Source organism: Mangifera indica, chromosome 15, assembly GCF_011075055.1.
Source record: "Mangifera indica cultivar Alphonso chromosome 15, CATAS_Mindica_2.1, whole genome shotgun sequence".
In the NCBI taxonomy this organism is placed as follows: domain Eukaryota; kingdom Viridiplantae; phylum Streptophyta; class Magnoliopsida; order Sapindales; family Anacardiaceae; genus Mangifera; species Mangifera indica.
Genome location: NC_058151.1, coordinates 12,009,960 through 12,032,174, shown reverse-complemented (window position 1 = coordinate 12,032,174; position 22,215 = coordinate 12,009,960). Strand labels below are relative to the sequence as shown.

General features: G+C 34.5%; 3 protein-coding genes, 2 long non-coding RNA genes and 1 pseudogene across 8 annotated transcripts; 4 read left to right on the top strand and 2 right to left on the bottom strand.

Annotated features, from left to right (window-relative positions):
- The first annotated feature begins 249 nt into the window (after positions 1-249).
- Positions 250-1,906, top strand: LOC123197561 (protein trichome birefringence-like 19). Its single transcript, XM_044611878.1, has 2 exons — positions 250-927; positions 1,026-1,906. Exons 1-2 carry the CDS (start codon positions 472-474, stop codon positions 1,788-1,790), a joined length of 1,221 nt encoding a protein of 406 aa, XP_044467813.1. The 5' UTR covers positions 250-471; the 3' UTR covers positions 1,791-1,906.
- A 1,231-nt stretch (positions 1,907-3,137) lies between these two features.
- On the top strand, positions 3,138-4,933 carry LOC123197273 (protein trichome birefringence-like 19). The gene is made up of 2 exons (XM_044611493.1): positions 3,138-3,797; positions 4,051-4,933. The coding sequence occupies exons 1-2, from the start codon at positions 3,336-3,338 to the stop codon at positions 4,834-4,836; spliced, it is 1,248 nt and encodes a 415-aa protein (XP_044467428.1). The 5' UTR covers positions 3,138-3,335; the 3' UTR covers positions 4,837-4,933.
- LOC123197274 lies at positions 3,615-9,534 on the bottom strand. Of its 4 annotated transcripts, none has more exons than XR_006497860.1 (5): positions 9,185-9,528; positions 8,420-8,568; positions 7,773-8,133; positions 6,651-6,881; positions 3,615-3,750 (listed from the first exon to the last, which is right to left on the bottom strand). It is a non-coding gene; the product is annotated as an uncharacterized LOC123197274 (long non-coding RNA). The 4 variants fall into 4 exon arrangements; XR_006497861.1 differs by lacking the exon at positions 3,615-3,750 and having other exon boundaries at positions 6,427-6,881; positions 7,773-7,853; positions 7,945-8,133; positions 9,185-9,533; XR_006497859.1 differs by lacking the exon at positions 3,615-3,750 and having other exon boundaries at positions 6,429-6,881; positions 7,773-7,872; positions 8,023-8,133; positions 9,185-9,530.
- Positions 9,535-11,291: 1,757 nt separating this feature from the next.
- LOC123198177 (probable endo-1,3(4)-beta-glucanase ARB_01444) lies at positions 11,292-13,981 on the top strand. The gene has a single exon (XM_044612824.1). It carries the CDS (start codon positions 11,602-11,604, stop codon positions 13,834-13,836), a length of 2,235 nt encoding a protein of 744 aa, XP_044468759.1. The 5' UTR covers positions 11,292-11,601; the 3' UTR covers positions 13,837-13,981.
- Positions 13,982-14,205: 224 nt separating this feature from the next.
- Positions 14,206-15,632, top strand: LOC123197504 (annotated as a pseudogene).
- Positions 15,633-16,777: 1,145 nt separating this feature from the next.
- LOC123197653 lies at positions 16,778-18,636 on the bottom strand. The gene is made up of 2 exons (XR_006497896.1): positions 18,524-18,636; positions 16,778-17,299 (listed from the first exon to the last, which is right to left on the bottom strand). It is a non-coding gene; the product is annotated as an uncharacterized LOC123197653 (long non-coding RNA).
- Between the last annotated feature and the right edge of the window lie 3,579 nt (positions 18,637-22,215).

Genomic DNA, 22,215 nt, shown 5'->3' with positions numbered 1-22,215 from the left:
AAAACACTTTAGGAGAAAATAATCATTTTTTAAACTTTGAATGAAAATAATTTATTAGATTTTTAAACTTAAAAAAAATGATAAAATTTTAGTTTTTTTATATTTTTAATTAAATGATAATTTTACCTTTAAAATTAATTGAAAATTTTAACAGAACAGTGAACATTTAAGTTTTTAAAATTTTATAAGTGAGTGTTTGGGGATACAGTATACCTTAGGTGAGAGTAAGTCTTTTGCCCTTTTTGTTTCCTGATATTGCCCTTTAAATATTCCTTTGGGTTTCTTAACTATTTTCTGCTTTTGTTGATGTTTTCATTACGAAAGATAAACCATGTTTTGCTGTACAGAAAGTATCAATAACTGATTAAAAAAAGAGACACGAATCTGTTAAAGAATTCTTTAAATTTTGCAAAAGTTGTGTGTTTGATTCACTGTTCATGCAAGATTTTCTTCGAGAGTATCCCTGAAATTATGGTTCATGTCTCTGAGTTTCATCCTGGAAAAAATCTGCCACAGAGCACCACAAGCAAAGTTCTTCTCCTTTGTCTCATTGTTTTTCTCCTTCCTGTGATCTATCTATTCTTCGCCAACAGTTCCTCGACGCCATGGCTGAACTTTAAATTCTATGTTGATAACATCAATCAAGGGAAAAAATGTAACATGTTTAAAGGAAAATGGATTCCTTCTCGTCAGGAACCTTACTACACTAATGCAACTTGCTTTGGAATTCATGACCAGCAGAATTGTATGAAGTTTGGGAGACCTGACAGGGAGTTTCTGAAATGGAGATGGAAACCTGATAACTGTGAGCTGCCTTCCTTCGATGCGAAGTGTTTCTTGGAGATTGCGAGGGGGAAGTCTCTGGCATTTGTTGGAGACTCACTGGGAAGAAACCAAATGGAGTCATTGTTCTGTCTCTTGTCAAGCGTAAGAAGAATTCAATGACCCTGGAAATATTTTCAATGATTTCTGTTTACAGTTGTCTTTGTTTCTCAAACTTTTTTCGCTGCATTGGTTGTTTCCAGGCGAGCAATCCTGAATATGTTTTCCACAAAACAAATAAGTTCATAAGCTGGCTGTTTAGAGACTACAACTTCACTCTGGCATCCTTCTGGGCGCCTCACCTGGTTAAAACCATCGATGCAGGCCCCAGTGGCCCAACCTACAATCGCCTGATGAAGGTTTACTTGGACAAGGCTGATGACAGTTGGGAAACTGAGATTGAAACATTTGATTATGTGATCCTCTCAGCTGGAAGATGGTTCTATGGACCGCAGATTTTCTATGAAAATGATGAGGTTATTGGCTGCCATGAATGCGAAAGAGGCAACATCGAAAAGCTGTCGATGTTTTATGGATACAGAAGGGTGTTCAGAACTACATTTAGTACTTTGATGAGGCTTGAAAGGTTTAAGGGTGTGATAATTTTGAACACATTGTCGCCGCCTCATTTCGAGAATGGAGAGTGGAACAAAGGGGGGAATTGCAACAGAACAAAACCCTTTTTGAAGAAAGTAAAGGGACTAGATGGAGGAGATTTGGAGATGTATTTGACTCAAATAGATGAACTGAGAATAGCTCAAAGGGAAGGGAGGAAGAAAGGAGTGAAATTCTGGCTGCTAGATGCAACTGCAGCCATGCTTATGAGGCCAGATGGACACCCCAACCATTATGGACATTGGCCACATGAAAATGTCACCATTGCTGATTGTGTTCACTGGTGCATGCCTGGTCCTGTTGATACATGGAATGAGTTCTTGCTTCAGATGTTAAGAATGTATGATAGTTAATGTAAACAAGAACATTTCTTAGTTAAGCTGAAGTTCTTTCTTTTTATGCAAAAACCATTTGACACAAAAATAATGTAACATCCTGATTTAAGGAAAGTTATTTCCTCTTTTGAATACACAATTCATTATGATTTTGTTTTGTAAGTTTTGTAATACAAAATATATCTTAACAACTTAAAGAACTTATATATTATTTAATCACTCATCTTAATATCTTCAAATAATATAAACTATATATATAAATTTAATATTTCCCATATATTTTTTTAACATGACATTAGTATAAAAGTGTCATCAATCATTTTTATAAACACCCTTTACTTATAATTCTGATTGTGGAATCTTCTCACTCCGAAATACAGACTGCAACTCCTCGAGAATGTTGCGAAGGAGAAAAAGGAATACAATGATGCCAAGATAATGTTTTGTCCATTAACTCGTTGGTCGTATTAAAGGACAAGGAAATGAAAGTCACATCATCATAGTGCTCTCAAAAGTGGCCCTGTATAGGACAAAGCTCTTGAATGGTGATAAGAACATACATTTAATATGGTAAAGTTTTAGTTATACCTTCTTTTGTATACATTAAACACAATTTGAGGCATAAAAGAACACCCAGATCCACCATTTCATTGTTTAATCTGAAAAGCTAATCTGCCTGGCTGTCACACTTGAACAAACTTGGTGAAAGGTACAGATGAGACTTAGAAATGCTCACCAAGTGTAAGTGATAAGATAAAGAATACCAACATCAAAGCAAAAGAGAATCTTCCTTCTTTCTAGAAAAAAAGATAGCGTGTAAAACATGAACATGAGGAAATCCAATCGGAGTACAGGCTTTCAAGTTAAATAACTTCGCTGCTAATCCACTCCATTGTCACTTGGCGGTGATACAATTAATCATCAATGCCAATATTTGTATCCTTTCATCTCAAGACAGCTTAACACTAACAACCATGAGGTGACTTTTTGTCATACAGTTAATCATCAATGCCAATATTATGCCCTTTCATCTCAAGACAGCTTAATACTAACAACCATGAGGTGATTTTTTGTCTCACTCAACAAACTTATACTAGCTACCAGCCAGAAATAGTTGACAAGATTAAAAGGGAAATGTCCTAGCTTCTCTAGAAAAACCCTCCTGCACACTCACAAGACTAAATCAAATCAGATCACTTATGCAACAAGGAACAAGAACATGGGACCTGATTTTTTCAAGAAGCCATCAAGAAACTTCAACTTGAAAATAAAATATTATGGCATAGTTTTCAACAACAAAGAAGCACTATAAAGCCTTAAATAATTAACATAATTACATCAGCATTTAGGGGAATAATAAAGAACTGTGTTGCATCTTAATTGTGTATTATGATGCCTCAATTTAAAATAAAGTTGTTTCATGATGGTGGTTGGTGGTTGACCTCAAGAATATTTACCTCAAAGATAAGTTTCTAACCCAGATTTCATGTTCAAGAGAACAGATGAAACTGCATCAATATAAATTCAACCCCAAATGCAAAGTTTCTTACTTGACACTACACCATGAAGGCTTGTGCCACTGAGCTCAGTGGGAAGGTCTCACCTTACAACACTCAGAGAAAAGTTTTAGTACTGGTTCTTATCTTGATTCTCTTCGCGATTATCCATCTCCTTGCAAATAATTGTCAGTCACCTTTGCTATTTCTTTACTTCAAAACTAGAGATGTCAGAGGCGTCACACTGGAGAAGAAATGTGACATTTTCAGCGGAAGGTGGGTCCCTCATCCTGAAGGGCCTTACTATTCAAATGAAAGTTGCCATCTGATAATTGACCAGCATAACTGTATGAAGCTTGGAAGACCTGACAAGGAGTACATGAACTGGAGGTGGAAGCCTGATGAATGTGAGTTACCTCTGTTCAATCCAACTCAGTTCCTTGAGATTGTTAGAGGGAAGTCAATGGCATTTGTTGGGGATTCTGTGGGGAGGAACCAAATGCAATCACTGTTATGCCTCTTATCCAGTGTAAGAACTTCCATTACTCATTACATCATACATATGTATATAGAATGATCTCATTATGAACCCCATAGCATACTGCCTACTTAATAGAACATTGAATTCCTCATAATTAACCCTATTGCAGGCCGGGGTTTATAGCAAGAATGCTACTAAAATGGCCCACACGATAAATATTCATCACTATTTTGTCAGATAACAAGCACAATTTTCCATTCATATACCTCGCAGGCTTATGATATTTCATGCAATTTTTCAGGTGGCATATCCAGAGGATATTTCTGACAAATACTCGTCAAACACGGATTATTTCAAACGATATTTCTATGCTGATTACAAATTTACTGTAGCAACACTCTGGTCTCCGTTCTTAGTTAAATCAGGTGATGCAGATCCTGATGGTCATTCCCTCAACAGCCTCATGAGCCTCTACTTGGATGAAGCTGATGAGGCATGGGCAAATGAAGTAGAAAATTTTGACTATGTGATTGTTTCAGCTGGACAGTGGTTCTTCCGGCCTTTGATATACAATGAAAACAGTCAGCTTATTGGGTGCCATAAATGTTATATAAAGAACATGACAGCCATTCCCAAGTACTACGGATACAGAATGGCCTTTCGAACTGCCTTTAGAACTCTTCAGAGCCTGAAGAATTACAAGGGTATAACATTTCTAAGGACATTTTCTCCCTCTCACTTCGAAAATGGTGATTGGAACAAGGGAGGAAATTGTGCAAGAACAAGGCCATTTACAAGCCAAGAAATGAAGTTAGAAGGGTATGCAATGGAGTTCTACTTGACACAGGTGGAAGAACTAAGGGCCGCAGAGAAACAAGGGAAAAGTAGAGGCTTGAAATTTCTATTACTCGACGCTACTGAAATTATGCTGCTGAGGCCGGATGGGCATCCAAATAAGTATGGACAATCCCCACATAAGAATGTTTCAGTGAATGATTGTGTTCATTGGTGTTTGCCAGGCCCAGTTGACTCCTGGAATGAGTTTTTGCTTTATATGATGAAGGCTGAAGGTCAGAGGTCGGTTTAGGGGAAGCTTAATGAGAAATTCTTGATGTAAATTTGATACAGATTTATTTATTTGCATATATATTTGAAACCCTGCTTGGATTTTTTTACCTCTAAAACCATTTCTCCTTTTGTTTATAATTTGTAATTAAGAAGAAAGAGAAAGTTATAAAAGAAATATAGAGAATCAACTCTTAGAAATGTTATTGCAAATAATTGTGTTTCAATAGTGTCATACCTTGTATTTGGAATGTTAAACTATGGTGATGATTCTGATACCAATGATATAAACTTTAATCAAATCACAGTTCAAAAACTAGTTATTGAAATTGGAGAGTGTAAAATTATAGAACCCTCACACTAAGAAATCATATTTTCTAATGTGAGATTTAAATCTGATACCTTACACTTGATTTATCTATGTGCCAAGTCCCATTGATGCATGGAATGAGGTTTTGCTTTACAGCCAATTAAAACTTGTAAGATTTCAGCCTAATACAGGCTGAGAAAGACAACTTTTTTTTTTAAGGGGTGTTCAAAAATATTTGATAATTGAACTGAACTACTGTTTAAACCGAAAATTAAATTGAAAAATAGGTTATTTAAAAAACTAGTTCAATAATATAAAAAAACTGACTTTTCGATTCGGTTTTTGGCTTGTCTATTTTTTAAGACCGGTTAACCAAACTAAACTAAACTAGTTTTCAAAAAATTGAATAAAAAATTAATAAAATTTTGGAACCTATTTCCAAAAAAATGGGAAAAATAACAAGATAAGATAATCCTTTAAAATTTGGTTCGAAACCAGTTAACTAAAAATTTGGTTCGGTTAATTAGTATTTTCAATTCAGTTAAAAATCAATTAATTTTTAAATCAGTTTGATTTCAATTTATAATTTTCTCCAAACTGAAAATTTGCTTTAGTTTGAAAAATTATCAAACCAGTTTGTTTAACCGGTTTTGAGCACCCCTAAGATGTTATGAAATGATATGAGGCCATCCTTAATATTTAAATTATCTTAATATAAGATAGAGGACATTAATGCAACCTATCTACAGCATGAAAGGCCATTATTATTCATAACATATGACAACCAAAATTGATATATTTACCATTATTATTGTTGTTGATGTTCTTTTTCTCCAATTTAATTAATATGAAAGAGCCAGGGCACCTAACCCATATGGGTCAACCATCAAATTGTCTGTAATTGAGAGATTCCTCTCTCTCTCTCTTCAATACAAATTTTCTATATGTATTAAGATTGATAGACTTGAATATGTCACACTTTCATGGTAAAAATTTTAAATTATAAAATATTTTATAATTATTTACAAAAGAAAAACTTTTAATATCATTAATGAATGAATTTTGTTGTTCTTTTATGAGGGAGAATTTGTTTTGCTCTAAAACTTGAATTTGTCTTTCTCTAAACTTGATCAGCAGGTTATAAGTTTGTATTTTTTTTTAAATAATTATTGGATTATTTTATTATAAATCAAACGGTTTTGTCATTTCTCCCTATACTCTGATAATCATCAGATAAATTAGCATCAATTCTTCATTATCTAGAGACACTGCAAAATTATTGTTAGAAATTAATACATTCTAGAAGAATGATTTACTTTTCTTTTCTTCTAGGAATTACAATAATGTACAGAACTTTTTTAAACAATTTTGAGTATAGTACATTTAGAAAAAAAAAATTGCATCACTTTTACACTAACAGATTATTGCTAAGATCTTTTAGCATGTATACTAGGTCTGTTCTTCAAAAGGAAATCTTGGTGAAGGTAGCAATGAGCAAAGCTAAAATGTAGAGTACAAAAGCTGACCTGAGTAGCATGAGCTTCTGCTGGCTCTCACTCTGGCTGCAGGTGTAATAAGGAAGTTTGTTATGAGCATCATCAGTAAAATCTATAGAAGAAGATCCACTCTCAGAGTTGGTCCTTCCAAACTGGTTTCATGCTTCTACATTGCTGCTTTCAATTCTCCTCCACAAACCGTTCAATCTATCTAGTTCCATCTCTTTCAAATGAATTTCACTGACCAGCTTCTGCTTGTGCCTACGAATAACATGGTATAGTTTAAATATTTCTTCTCACAAATAACAATAGCGTCAAAAGAAAATTTAAAACCATATAGAAATTTAAATGACTTGTTTCACTGCCAGTTGTTGAATAAGGCTGTGATGCTGTTTATATACATCTTTTCTCTCTGAGCTGCAAATAGTATTTGTTTAAAATCCAAATACTATACATAAGTTATAACAGCTAAAATTGTGTGGCAAAATTTACAGCGATTACAGCTAAAATGTCTGTTTAATTCCACAATATGCAAGAAAATTAATAAAATTGATTCATTAGGAAGAAGTTAAACAAACAAATAAAAAAATGAAAAGTATAGCGGCACCTAAGGAAAAGTCCCAAAAGACTAGCGAGGTGAGAAACAATTTCCAGGTAATCAATTTTTATAAGGTTGCTGAACAAAAGATTAGGGAAAGGAAGGTACTAACAACATGCAAAGTCACAAGTGATGGTATGAACATTTTTTTTATTTTCTATTTTATTTTTGGGAATGGAAAGTGATCGTACAAATGTTTACTGGTGCAATATTTTCCAGTCCCTGACTTCCTGCTGAGGTTAGAAGAACAAAAAATCTTCCCTAGAACTGCATTCAACCAGCTTCATACATTAGTTACAAAACCTACTTTGCACATAAAAGCAATAGCGATCAACACATGCAGACTTTGACTGAACACATACTGCCAATCCTTGACATAAACACCCACGTTAATCTATCAATAAGCATAAGCTTTTCCTTGAGTCTAACAATAGTTATCAATGAGACATGAAATATTGAAGAAATGCTATATACCAAGTTAGAATGTCAGCAAACAACCAAATTATCACAGTTCAGTATTAAGGGCTCTAAAACAAATCAATAATAGAAAATACCTGGGGAAGGCTGCTTCAGTGTGTTATGCTGAACTGAGCCCACTTTTTCTCCAATTTTTGAACTACCTCTTCCATCAAACTCTAAGGGCATCATACAATTCTTAAGCATCAAAAGCAGCAACAACAACCCATTTCAATGAGACAGAAATGAAAACTAAATTAGAAAACTGACTAATTCCATTTTCTTTTCTTCAAGTTTTTTTGTTACAGAAGACTTTTGAACTTCTGCATCTTCTCCAGTTTCATCTACCTTTTTGGATTCTGCTGCAGATTCAACTGGCCTTCCCGGTTTGCTGGCAAGTGATGCAGTTTGCCTGCTTTCCAGCTCAGCTGCCAATTTTTTTTCAATTTCATCCATTCCCTATAAGCACAATAAATCAACTGAAACTTATGAAGTCAAAAGTAATAAATTTGGTTTTCACTTTTTCTTTAACCCACACCATCAGCAATGTGAGCAAAATCATTTCAGAAAATAGCAAAATAACCCAAATAGATTTCCCAAAAAGAAAAATGCTGATATATTTCCATGAGTTAAAGGAAAAATTATAACTGAATTGGTATGACAGTAATGGGATAAGCCCATGGAATCATGAACATCATTTATGTGAGCGTCACGTCAAGCTAAACTTTGGAAAGTCAGTCCAGACCTTTAACTTTCTTCAAAGTGAATTTGATTCCTGAAATTTCTCCTGTATTTTGCTTTTGGAATTTGATATAGCCTTTTCATATGCAGCGTTTTCTTCCTCTAATGCTGCCTCCCTCAATTGGGCCCGGTCACAAGTATCTCTTTGAATACCTAATCATTCAATGACAAAACTAATACTATTAGAGAACACTGTTGTAATTTGCTAACTTTTCTTTCTCCTACAGTCAAAAGGATGATATGTGTTTTACACATAATAAAAATCAGAAAAAGGCTATAAACGGCCCTAGTTGAGTAGTTGAGGCAGGCTCAGAATATTTAATCTTAGCACCACATAACATTGAACTCAAACCAAAACTCAAGGTTGATTCACACAAACCATGCTTTTTCATAAGCCCGATCAAGTAAGCCAAGTACACCCACCCACCATTGTTACCGCAAGGAGATCAGCATTACCGTTTACCACTTGAAGTAATCCACATAGATTCATTCACAAGATCAATGAAACAAAAAGACCAAACAACAAAAACAACCCAATCCAATATATCTACACGACAAGCAATTTAACGGCGCACCCGGTTTCGTTTTTCAAATTTATTAACAAAGCAGAATTCTTTCAAAATCAAAAAGAAAATCACAGCCCGCATGAGAAATAGGGTCAAGTTTATGAAATATAATTTATTGGGGGCAATGGCACAAGAATAAGAAACCAAAGCTAAAGATCCAGGTAATAAAGTCAAAAACAACTGACAAAATTTTAAAAGAAAACCTGTTCACGAGTGGCAGAGTGAGAGTTGAGATGGAGTGCAAGAGCGGCATTGGAGGCAATGGAGTGAGCGGGAATGTGAGGCGAGGCGTTGGGCAATATCAGGAGGAGGTAATCTGAGGCGTAGATCTTGGATTGAACGTTTGAGAAAGGCGGCCTTTCGGTCAATTTGTTGAACGTAGTTCTGTTGTTCTGGTGTGAGGAGATTAGGAATTGAGTAATTAGCGGTTGCGGTTCATCGCCCTTGTGGGCTCCCACTATATCGTCTGCCCGTGCCAGTCATCCGGCCCTGTCTTGCCCTTAGTGAGCATTGGGATAGTAATTTGAGCTCGATTTTAAGGGTTTTGGCCGTGATAGAGAGGGGATTCCTCGATAAGAAAGGAAAAAGGGATAGAGATGGGGATAAAAAAAAATTTCGCAATCGGAGGCGGTTTTTATTGTCCTATTTTCATATTCATTAATCATTTTTGCATATAAAGTAAATTAGATAATGGTTGACATGTTCTTTCATTTAAGGCAAAAATGCACTTTGGAGAAATTGTTTAATGTTAAATATTGTTTATGCAAATTGGGTTATGTTTTATAAACTATGAGACCGTCATGTGTTGATGTCACTGAACTTATCCCATTAAGTGACTTCATTTATAACTAGTTAAATGACTAGATAGACTTAATAGTGTTCTTGAATTTCATTTAGTCTTCTAAAGACTTTCTCATTTCTCCTAACGCATCAACCGATTTGTATAAATGGTTTTCATGTGATGCAATTACTTCAAAGTGCAAATTTATCTTGAATACAATAATGTGACCAACATGATCTATTTACCTAATATAAAATAAATGGTTAACGACTCTAAAAATAGGGGACAATCAAGAAGTTTCAGAGTAGACACTATCTAAGATATAAGACATTTTTTATTTAAAATTATGAAAACTTTTTAAAATACAATTGGTAGAAACTTTATATTTAGTCCCAATTCGGCCAAAATACAACAATAAAATTATCAAAATTTTAGTTGAAAGGTGTTGTGAACAAAATCAATAAGATTTGACCATTGTAGTATTTAACCAACTTAGTTTAAACTTAATGGTTCGTCCAGTACCACCCTTTGGGCCAAACTTCTTCTCACTTGTATTCTTTGGCTGAAGCTTGGAATCCATCAAAACTTATGGGTTTCTAGGTTTAACACATAAACCCTCAATTTTAAATCTAAATTTAAGATATAGTTTTATTAATTTTGAAATAGAATGAGTTAATAATAAAATTATATGTATATATTTTAAATATATAAATTACGTATATAGAATATTATTATATAATTAAATAATTTTAAATTAAAAATAAAATAATATATAATTATATAATAATATATTATTTATATATTTAAATTGTTTAATATGTTATAGAAGTCTCATTCAAACATCATAAAGTTTACGTAGTCTTAATGTCGCAAGGAATGGGCCTATGGGCTACGAATCCAAGCATTGTTTTGATTCCTCTGCTGCCGAAGTCATACTCTTCCTCTTGTTGGCATGGCCTTTTAGCCCAACTTATGAAAATTTTATACTTTTGCAAATGGCAAAATTCAAATTTGCCATCAATCAATCATGGGCAAACCATCAATCATATTTCCTTTCTATCTAAATACCTACCAACCATTTATATATGGACAGATTTTAATTTGGGTTGAATAATTCTTTTTAGATTAAGTTGTGAGTTACTCTTTTTTATTTACTTGGTTTTGAATTGATTATATTAAATAGGTGAAAACTATGGATTCGATTTTTAATTTGTTTAATAATGTAAACTCTAATTTATATTTTAATGGAGTTGGGTTGAAATGAATTTGTCTTTAATGATGGTCAAATCATCACTACTTCTGTAGTTATACCGCGAATATTTACTTGAGTTGAATAATCTTTTTAAAATTAAGTTGGAAGTAACATTTTTTTATTTAATTGGGTCTGAATTAATCACATTAAATAAGTGAAAACCTTAGATTAAGTGTTTATCTTACTTAATATGGTGAACTCTAATTTAAATCTTAATGGAGTTACTCTTATCATCTTCAAGCCCAAAATCAAGCAACCTTTCTTACCTCTTAAGCATTCTGAAAAACCCACTTGAAAGTGCTTGTCTTTCCTTCAGAGTTTCCACATTCTGATTCAACGTTACTTGGCATATCTTGCAATCCTCAAATTCCCACTTCCTCATTCTTCTCATCTTCACTCCAAATCCAACCCTTTTCCCTCTTCACATTTCTGTTTCTTCAACAAAACCCCCAAGTCAAGTCCCCCCACCTGTCATTCAAGTCAAATTTATCAACCTGCAACATAAAAAATATTCAACCGTACCCACTTCCTCCTACTTTTTCTCCACCAAATCCCAACAAACTTAATCAAGTTACAACAAAACAACCATGTTGAAAAAGCTGAGAAGGAGAGTTTCCAGGATACTCACAAAGCCCTTTAAGAAGCCCAAGAAACCCTTTAGACCCTCCTCTTTAATTTCTCCTTCACCGCCTGCCATTGAATCTGAACCCCAACCAGAGCTAGATTCAGAACCCGAAACTCCGGCTATGGAGTCTCAACATTACAGAAAGCGACCAACTTCACCGTTCCTGTTCCCTAAGGCAGAATCCTCTGTGCTCCCTGATCCTTCCCTTTTCTTCTCTCGGAGTCTTCTGTCATCCCCTCTCCCCACAAACTCTTTCTTCCAAAACTTCACGCTTAAAGCTGGCGATCAGCCCGAATACATCCACCCGTACCTTATTAAATCATCTCAGTCTTCACTTTCTATCTCCTACCCATCTCAGTTCCACAACTCTTCTTTCATATACCAAGTTTTCAATGCTGATTTGATCATCTCAGGACCGAATAAAACCTGCCTGGATTCGCTACAAAGTCATATAATTTCTTCTTACTGTGATCTCAGTGTCACTCTTGATATCCCCTCTTCATATTTTCGTTTCTTTCTTGTAAGGGGAAGCCCTTATGTGACCTGCAGTGTGACCAGTAATATTCCTATCATGATATCAACCATTCATGCCATTCTCTCACTTGATGCCAGTATTTCACTCAACAAGTACACCATTAAACTTAACAACAACCAAACCTGGGTTTTATATTCGTCCTCTCCGATCAATTTGAGTCAAAATGGTGTTTCTTCAATCATTTCTGGAGGGTTTACAGGCATTATTCGGATTGCGGTGTTGCCAGATTCTAATATTCAATATCAGTCACTTCTTGATCGGTTCAGTTCGTGCTATCCGCTTTCAGGTCATGCTGTTTTCACTAAGCCATTTTGTTTAGAGTATAAATTTGAGAAGAAAGGTTGGGGTGATTTACTTATGTTAGCGCATCCTTTGCATCTTAAACTTTTATCTAGGGATGATTGTGATGTCACTGTTTTAGAGGATTTTAAGTATAATAGTATAGATGGTGATCTTGTTGGTATTGTTGGTGATTCTTGGGTATTGAAACCGGATTCAGTTTCAGTAACTTGGCATTCGATTAATGGAATTGCTGAAGAATCATATGCTGAAATAGTGTCAGCTCTTTCTAAGGATGTTGATGCCTTGAATTCAAGTCCTACAACTACGACATCGTCGTATTTTTATGGGAAATTGATTGCTAGAGCAGCGAGATTGGCTTTGATTGCTGAAGAGGTGTGTTACCTTGATGTGATACCAGTAATAAGGAAGTTCTTGAAGGATACAATTGAGCCCTGGTTAGATGGGACTTTTAATGCAAATGGTTTTCTATATGATGGAAAATGGGGTGGAATAGTGACAAAACAAGGTTCAGTAGATAGTGGAGCAGATTTTGGATTTGGAGTGTACAATGACCACCATTACCACTTGGGATACTTTGTTTATGCAATTGCAGTACTTGCAAAGATCGATCCAGCTTGGGGGAGGAAGTATAGGCCTCAAGCTTATTCACTTATGGCTGATTTTATGAACTTGGGTCGAAACGAAAATTCGAATTATCCTCGTTTGAGATGCTTTGACTTGTATAAGTTGCATTCTTGGGCTGGAGGGCTAACTGAATTTGCGGATGGAAGGAATCAGGAGAGCACGAGTGAGGCTGTGAATGCATACTATTCAGCAGCCTTGATGGGGCTAGCATATGGAGATACCCACCTTGTGGCCACTGGATCAGTGCTAGCTTCAATGGAGATTCAGGCAGCACAGACATGGTGGCATGTAAGAGAACAAGATACTCTGTATAGCCAAGATTTCACCCGAGAGAATAGAGTTGTAGGTGTTCTTTGGGCTAACAAGAGAGATAGTGGACTTTGGTTTGCTCCTCCTGATTGGAGAGAGTGCAGACTTGGCATTCAGCTGCTCCCACTATTGCCGATCACTGAGGTTTTGTTTTCTGATATCAGATTCGCAAGAGAACTTGTGAAGTGGACATTGCCGGCTTTAGGAAGAGAGGGAGTTGGAGAAGGATGGAAGGGTTTTGTTTATGCTTTGGAAGGGATCTATGATAAAGAAAATGCGTTGCAGAAGATTAGAAACTTGAACGGTTATGATGATGGGAACTCACTTACTAATCTCTTATGGTGGATTCACAGTAGGGGTGATGAAGAGGAAGAAGGATGCGGTGGAGTGGGGAAATTCTGCTGGTTTCGTCACTACAGTCACTAACATTGTTTCTGAAACTTTGTTCATGGGGATTTAATCTAGGTGTCATCAGGATTTGATTAGTGTTTATAATTGATATATGTTGCCTTTGGTTTACATGCTTGTGCATACATTTTAAAATAAGAGCAATACATGCCCCATTGCTAAATTTCTGGTGCTGGTTTTGAGCTTTCAATTTAACGATATATCGATGAGATTATCCAGAGCTTTTGCTAGACTTCAATTTTTTCTTGATTAGTTTAGAAGTGAAGTGAATCTGTCTTGTTTTTAGGGAAAGCCTCTTAAATTTGAAAGGGGAAAATAAATGCAAATCGAACTTACAGTACAAAAGCCTTTTAAAATTCCCAACAAACCCTATAAACCCTCCGGTTCCATTTTCTACATCAGCAGCGCCTGAACGTGAAGTTAAACCGGCTATGGAGCCTTGACATTCTGAAAAGCTACGGACTTCATTGTTTCTGTTCCCTAAAACAAACTCAACTGCGCTCCTTGATCCTCTACGTTTCTTCTGACGGACTCTTCATCACATCCGCTCTCCACGCAAACTCTTTCTTCCAGAACTTCACTCTGAAAGCTGGTGATCAGGACGAATATGTCCACCCATATCTCATTAAATTATCTCTCTCTTCACTTTCTGTCTCTTACCCATCTCGGTTCTACAACTCTTCTTTCGTATACAAAGTTTTCAAAGCTGATTTGATCATCTTAGAGTCAAAAAAAGCCAACGGTAATTTGAAAGAAAATCACATAATTTCCTCTTTCTCAGTGTCACTCTTGATATCCTCTCTTCTCATCTTCGGTTCTTTCTGGTTAGAGGAAGCCCTTTATGGCTTGTTCTGTGACAATTAACCTTCCCATTTTGATATCAGCAGTTCATTTTATTCTCTCACTTGATGCCAATAATGCACTCATTAAGTACACCATTAAACTTAAGAATAACCAAACTGGGGTTTTGAATTCGTCTTCCCTGACCAATTGCAGTCAAAATGGTATTTCTTCAATCATTTCCCGTGGGCTAGGGGCATTATTAGGATTGCAGTGTTGCTGGTTTCTGTTTCTTAACATCAATCAATTCTTGATCAGTTAAGTTTTTGTTATCCGCTGTAAGGTGACTGTGTCTTCACCAGGCCATTTTGTTTAGAGTATAAATTTGAAAAGACAGGTTGGTATTTTACTTGTGTTAGTGCATCCTTTGCATCTTAAAGTTTTATCCAGGGATTATTGTGATGTTACTGTTTAAAGGATTTAAGTATAAAAGTATAGACGGTGATCTTCTATGTACTGTTGGTGATTCTTGGATATGGTAACTGAATCCGGTTTCAGTAATCTGGCATTCAATCAATGGAATCAGAGAAGAATCATAAGCTGATATAGTTTCAGCTCTTTGGAAGGATGTTGATGCCTTGAATTCAAGTACTATAACCCCAAGATGTTCATATTTTTATGGGAAACCGATTGCTAGAGCAGCAAGATGGCTTTGATAGCTAAGAGGTGGGCTTTCTTGATGTGATACCATGATAAGGAAGTGTTTGAAAGATACTACTGAGCCCTGGTTTGATGGGACTTTCATGGAAAATGGTTCTGTATGATGGAAATGGGGTAGAATTGTGAAGAAACAAGGCTTAAAACATTCTGTAGCAGATTTTGGATTTGGAGTGTACAATGATCACCATTACCGTTTGGGATACTTTGTCACGCAATTGCACTACCTGCGAAGATTGATCCAGCTTGGGAAGTATAGGTCGACAACTCTCTTAGAGTTCCCTCATATGGGATCTCTAGGGAAGAGGATCAAGTGAGTCCTTGCGGACGGCTTGATGCCATTTACGCGAAGTGCAACAGAAGGAAGGAAAATCGATGGACCAACATGGTGTAATGTAAGAAAGCAAGATACCGTGTATGTGGAGAATTAGGTTTTCGGTCGGCAAACAAAAGAGCTAGTGGCCTCTGCTTTGGTCCTCCCGCTTGGGAGAGTGTAGGCTTGGCATTCACCTGCTCCCCCTATTGCCAATCACTGAGGATTGTTGTGACTTTTCTAGTACAGAGCCACATATGACTCCAAAGCTTGAGAATATTATTGATAAGTTACAGTGATTGGTTAGGGGGCGTTGTTTATTTTTTTCATTTGCTTAATTCGATAATAATTTTCTCCTGTCAGATTATCTTCAGTATTGGAGGCAATCAATCTTTTATCCTGTCTGACAGATAGATTTTAAGACATTCACTTGAAAAAAAATTCATTTCTCTATTGTTAAATCAAGATGCATCTGTAGCTTCAAATCAAACAGTGTGCTACAGAAGATCAGAACTGACTCCTAGTGCCACCAAATTCATCAAAGACGCAAGAAAGTGGCTTATTCCTTCACTCGAGAGCCACTTTAATCAATGATAAGGTTGAATTTCCATGCTAATTCATGAGAGTAAACACCTGGAAAATCAGACAATACTAAATTTGAATTTCCTAGAGGTGCTACATCAACAAGCACAATTTATACCGGCTCAACATCTCCTATCTAGCCATATGAATGAGTCTATGCCCCTGCTAAAGCGTAACAAATGTCCTTGTAGAGATTTGTCTCATTTTTCTGACAACCCACCTAATAGTGATATTGTCTACTTTCGGATTGGATCCTCACAGATTTAGAATGTGTAATTAAGGGTTAAGACATATACACAAATATATTACATCTCTCTTATACTTTGTTCATATGAGATTTGCCAAGGGTACTACACATTATAAACTGTCATATTTGGCCCCCACAACTCTTGCTATTGTTTAAAAAATAACACACATGTAGGGCTTCATGTTTTATTTTGTCTTTTCATTCAAGCAGGGGGACTTCACCTATCATTAAAGACATTAACATTGTCAAGTTTCAAGAATGGAGTGAGATGCCAGTGGAGAATGAAACCATGATAAGATACACCATTTAAGTATGCAAACAAAACCAAACAACTATTACAAATTTGATATAACTATGAAAGTCAGAAAGAAAAGCAAAATCCAAACACAAAAACAACATTCAGTAATAAGGTGTTTAGTCCACTCAATGTAAGTAAACCTGTACAAGCAGACATCACGCAATTTCTTTCAACTCGATCTTCAGCACTTCTTCATGTTAAACGTACATAGAGAAAATATTTTAGCCCCTCTAAAATACATAAGACAAACAAGAATGCACATAAAAAATAGTTTATCCTTTTTAAACGTTTATTGATTTCTTTAATGCTATCTATCATTTCTCTCAACTCATTCATGCACTCCTCCAGCTGGTGAAGAAAATCAGTAGCCTCATTTCTATGTTCTTCAAGGCTTTGCTCGTAGATTTCACTTCCAGGTATGTTGTCGTCCCAAACCTGATACCGGCACATTTTGGTTGATTGTGACGTCTTCACAACAACACACAAGAGGGGGACAGGTAAAGAACTTTACCAAGCAAGCTCACAAAAATGGAAGTTTGTACATCTAAAATAATAAACCAATGCACAAACATATTATATCATGTTTTATACTACAAAACTTGGAAATTCAATGGAGCAATGGCAATAAAGATTGCATCAAGTAGCTCAACATCAAAGGAAACAGAACTCAGTACATTATCCACTTCCATCAAATAGAGGCCAACGAGGCAGAAGAAGTTAAGATCAAATAGTTATAATTACATCTGAAGTCCCTTTATATGCCATACTAAAAGAATCCATGATCTCAACCCTCTCTGTATACATATATAAACAAATTTGTGTAACAATACCCAATTAGACTAATCAACCTAGTAAAAATCATAGGCGCTCAACTCAAATGTCCCAATGCTAAATTCAGTGCCAATATTCTAAGCAGAGTTCTAATAACTAGCACTTTCTACAGCTTTTTGATTCACTCATTAGCCGTATATCATGCATGTAGTGCTACATATAAGTTGGATGAGTAGATTTATTTATTTTCAAGAAAAAAGAAAGAAAAGTTGAATGCAAAAAACCTACAGCTTCCAGTAGAGCTAAGGGTTCAAAACCGCTTCAACCAGGATAAAATAAAGTGAAGGTTTCAAACTCAGTGAATTCATCAGCTAAGAGAACTTCTACGTATCCCAAAAGACTATTTTCATACTCTCATCACCGCAAAGGAATGCGTTTCCACCCAAAATTTAAAGCTGCTTGATCATTTCTAAATTATTTCAAGGCTAGAGAACAATGCACAGAGCTCTATTTTTACATCACCTAGTAACACTTTTTTTTCAAAGAGGTTCAGCACCACACTAAAGTTTCTATTGAGCAAAGCAAGCTAGGCAATCGATGCATCAACTCTCCAAGGAGGTCCGTAGACTAAGAACTTATTTATCTGTACATGAACTGCCATAATTCGCACCATATATACATAGCAATTACTAACCCTGATACTACATTGTACAACCCCTTGTTTGTTTCCCGGTACAATGGCAAAACAATCTCTTTTCCAAGAAAAAAAAGTGAAAACCCTTTTCAGCAAATTCGTCCAATGTTTAATTAAGTTCGTTAGCTCTTGAGACCAGATGATTCAACTGTAAATTATCTCCACTTTATTCTCTACCATTTTCTCTGAAATCAAGCAAGGGCTCACACGAAATATAACAGAAGAAACCAGCAGTTCTATTTTATATAAAATAAGCGTAAATTACGGTTCCCTGAGGTGGGATTTTGTTGCGGTGGCGCGTACCTGCACGACAGGAGCGAAATAGCGTGAATTTGAGGCCTCAAGGTCGAGAGAGTCGGAGACAGTGGGTACAGAGTAGTGACCGAAAATTATATAAATTTGGGGGCTCAAAATTATAAATATAAATAGGAAAATATATATATAATATTATTTATATAAACACATATAATTATAATAAAATTATATGTTTATATTTTTAATAGATTATTTAGAAAAGCTACTTGGGTGTTCATAAAAACTTAAAAAAATTGAACTTATTTTTTAAAAATTATTGAATGAAAAAAAAGAGAATTTGTTAATTGGTATTATCAATTTGATTTAAAGTTAATTATTCTTTTAATTGATTTTGGTTTGACTCAGGATTTTCTTTGAATAAATATTTTTAAAATTAGATCAGATATCAATTCAATAAAAAGAGTGTCTTGATTCAATTGATAGTCAAATTGGTTAATTATTAAAAATAATATTAAATTTTTTATATAATTTATAATTAAATATATAATTTAACTTATTTAATATTAAAATAAGTTTAATTTGATAGTAAATATATTCAAATATAATAAATAAAGTTTTGATTCAAGTTTTCATAATGAATTTAAAAAAAAAAAATTAATTTTTTATATTGATCGAATAAAACCTGATTTTATATATAATTCAATTAGTTTGATTAGTAATTGACGATTCAACTAATCGAATCAACTAATTTGATTCAATTTTTAAAACCGTAATTTCATACTACAACTACAGTTTTGAACATCCGTGACGCCAATACTGGAAATCCGGGGTGGTGTGGGTGGGGAACCAAACTGTACGTTCTTGGAATGAAGCTTCTGCCTTATCCCTTATGGGACAATTTTACTTCAAAAACCAGTCGGCCAATTTTCAGATGAACTTGTCTTGTCTGATCATGTTGGTCTGCTCTCTCGCTCTTTTTTGGAATCCATTATCAATATCTGAGATTAGAACATGCTTTAGGGACAAAAATGTTACTCAGAATCTAAATACAGTTTCTTATTACATACAAAAGAACATTTTGACATTATCATTCCCATCACTAGACATGGCCATGGTCATGTTACACCAAATTTAATGTAACCCATCATACCTATGAACCATGTTACGTTAAGACCTGTTAAAGGACAAGTCGTGCCACTTGTGGCATAGCAAGAAAAACATTAGCTCAACCAACCACAAAGAAAGTTTCCCACAGACCATTCACCAAAGAAATTTTAGTGGGTTGGAATTTAATGTAACCTAGATCCACAATTTTATTTGGCGTATTGTATAATATATAGTATTGGTATTTCTATATTGTCCCAAAAACTTATTCTCACCCAATATTAGTGTATTTTCAAACTTTTATACGTGAAGTTTAAAAAACTTAAATATGCATCCGTTAACTGTTAAAGTTAATAAAATTCATTAAATTTAAAAGTATAATTGTCATTTAACCAAACAATTAATATATATGTATATATATATATATATATAAAATCTCATTTCTTCACCTTAGTTTTAAAAACTCATAATTTTCTTTTAACCTAAGTTTCTAAAATTATATTTTTTCTTATAGGGTTTATTTTTCTTTGGTCACTAGTTTTCCCACCACCGAAATTTGTCTTCGGTTGCCTTCTTCAACTGACTCTCTCTCTCCCAGTGCTAAGCGACATTCTATCTCTCGAAAAATCAACTAATAGAGACAAAAGACAAAATAGAAGATGAAGTTTCATCTTCTCATCGACGACGTTTTGGTTCTTGAATGATTGAGCGATGGAGTCCTGGTTTGGAATGATTGAAGCTTCTAGAATGATGAAGATGACAATTGAAGCTTCTGGTAACAAAGCTTTCAAACACAAATGTCATTGATGAGGAACTTGAGAGAAGAGATAACAAGTCGTGACATTGTAAGCTTGGTCTTAAGCAAATGAGGAGGCTGAAGACAAAGATAGAGGACAACTTTTCGACGATCTGTAAACTAACTTGATCAATTGGGGGTAAAATTATAGTTTTTAAAAGTCTTAGAAGACAATTATAAATAAAAAGATATAAAATTCCTAAATTCATAAAATAATATTTTTATCTTTAATTCTAATATAAATTAGATAATAAATAAATACTTTAAGCTTTTAAAACTGTCTTCCAAGACTTTTAAACATTGGCATGGGAATAAGTCTTTTGGCTGAAATTTACTATTCAGCGCTGACTAAATCGGAATATGAACCCCATACGCGGTGTTGATATTATAAAACAAAAATAATTACAATTGACTTGTTAATACAATAAGATATTGGCATTGCCATTGCCAATGCCAACTATTACAAATTTATGCTTGGAATGCGCCTGTATTTGCACTCCCATGTTTTTGCATTTACCTTTGACTCATCGTTTTATATGATTACACATTACTAAATCCAATCAAGAGCAATGTCATAGACACTCTCCTTTGTTGGGGGGAGGGGTGTTTAGTTTAAGTGATAAAATATAAGATTTTATGTATAAAATAGTATGAGTTTAAATCTCTTTTGACGATATCTTAATATCAAACTTTTGACTTAGTTTAGTGGTTATACAGTCTATCATTAGACTAAGAGTTTATTATATTCGGTGTAGTTGGTTTGATCTTAAAAGTGATGATTCGATTAAAATGAGATTTCTCATTACAAAAAAAATCACAGACACTCAATTTTGAATAATTACTTAGGTATATAAATTATGTGATGTTATATTATTAAATAATTTTAAATAAAGATAAAGTAATATCAAATCACATAACAACAGATAATTTGAATATCAAATAAAATATTTAAACCCCCATAAAATTATGTGTACAATTAATGATGTCTCACATGTGATTGAATATTATTTTATCTGTAATTTAAAACTATTTAATCACACGATGACATATTAATGTTTGTGTGTAAAATCATACACGTAATACTATTATTTAAAACTAGTGTAAATTGTTTTATTTAAGGTTAGATTTGAATCGAATCAAACTCAAGCTTGCCTTAGCTTAACTTGATTCGATTTGTATGAAATTGAACTCGAATCTAGCTTTTAGCTTAAGTCGTTACTAAATCGACGTCATTTTAATACATATTGATCAAAACAATATCATTTTGTATCAAAATTTTAAACTCACAAGCTTGATGAGCCAAACACTCTAAAGTTTGAATTCAAAATTATTGAATTTTTTGACTCAAATTTGTTCAAACTGACTTTAAACTCGAATAAATTTGATTAAAATATAATCCTAATTTTATTAACCACAAAGACCAATTAATAGTTTTTTTTTTCAATTTAATGTAAACCTCATCTATAACTCCAACTCCCTAATCATCTTTAGAAAGAATAAAAATCCTTCATTTCTAATTTTTGGTAATTAAAAAAATATTTTTTCCAAAATTAATTAACTCTTTGAAACTTAATTATCTTTCTAATTAGGGCTGGATTCGAGCCGAGCTCGCAGCCAGCTCGAGCTCGACTCGGTTCATATATAAGCGGCTCGAGTTCAACTCGAGCTCGATTTGAACTCAGCTCGGCTCGGCTCATTTCGGGCTCACGTTCGGCTCAGCTTGTTTTTCCTTATCAAAATAACGTTGTTTTTAATATATATTAATCAAAATGACGCCGTTTTGTATAAAAAATTTTAAAAAAAATTCTATCTAGCCAATTCGAACCAGCTCGAGCTCGAC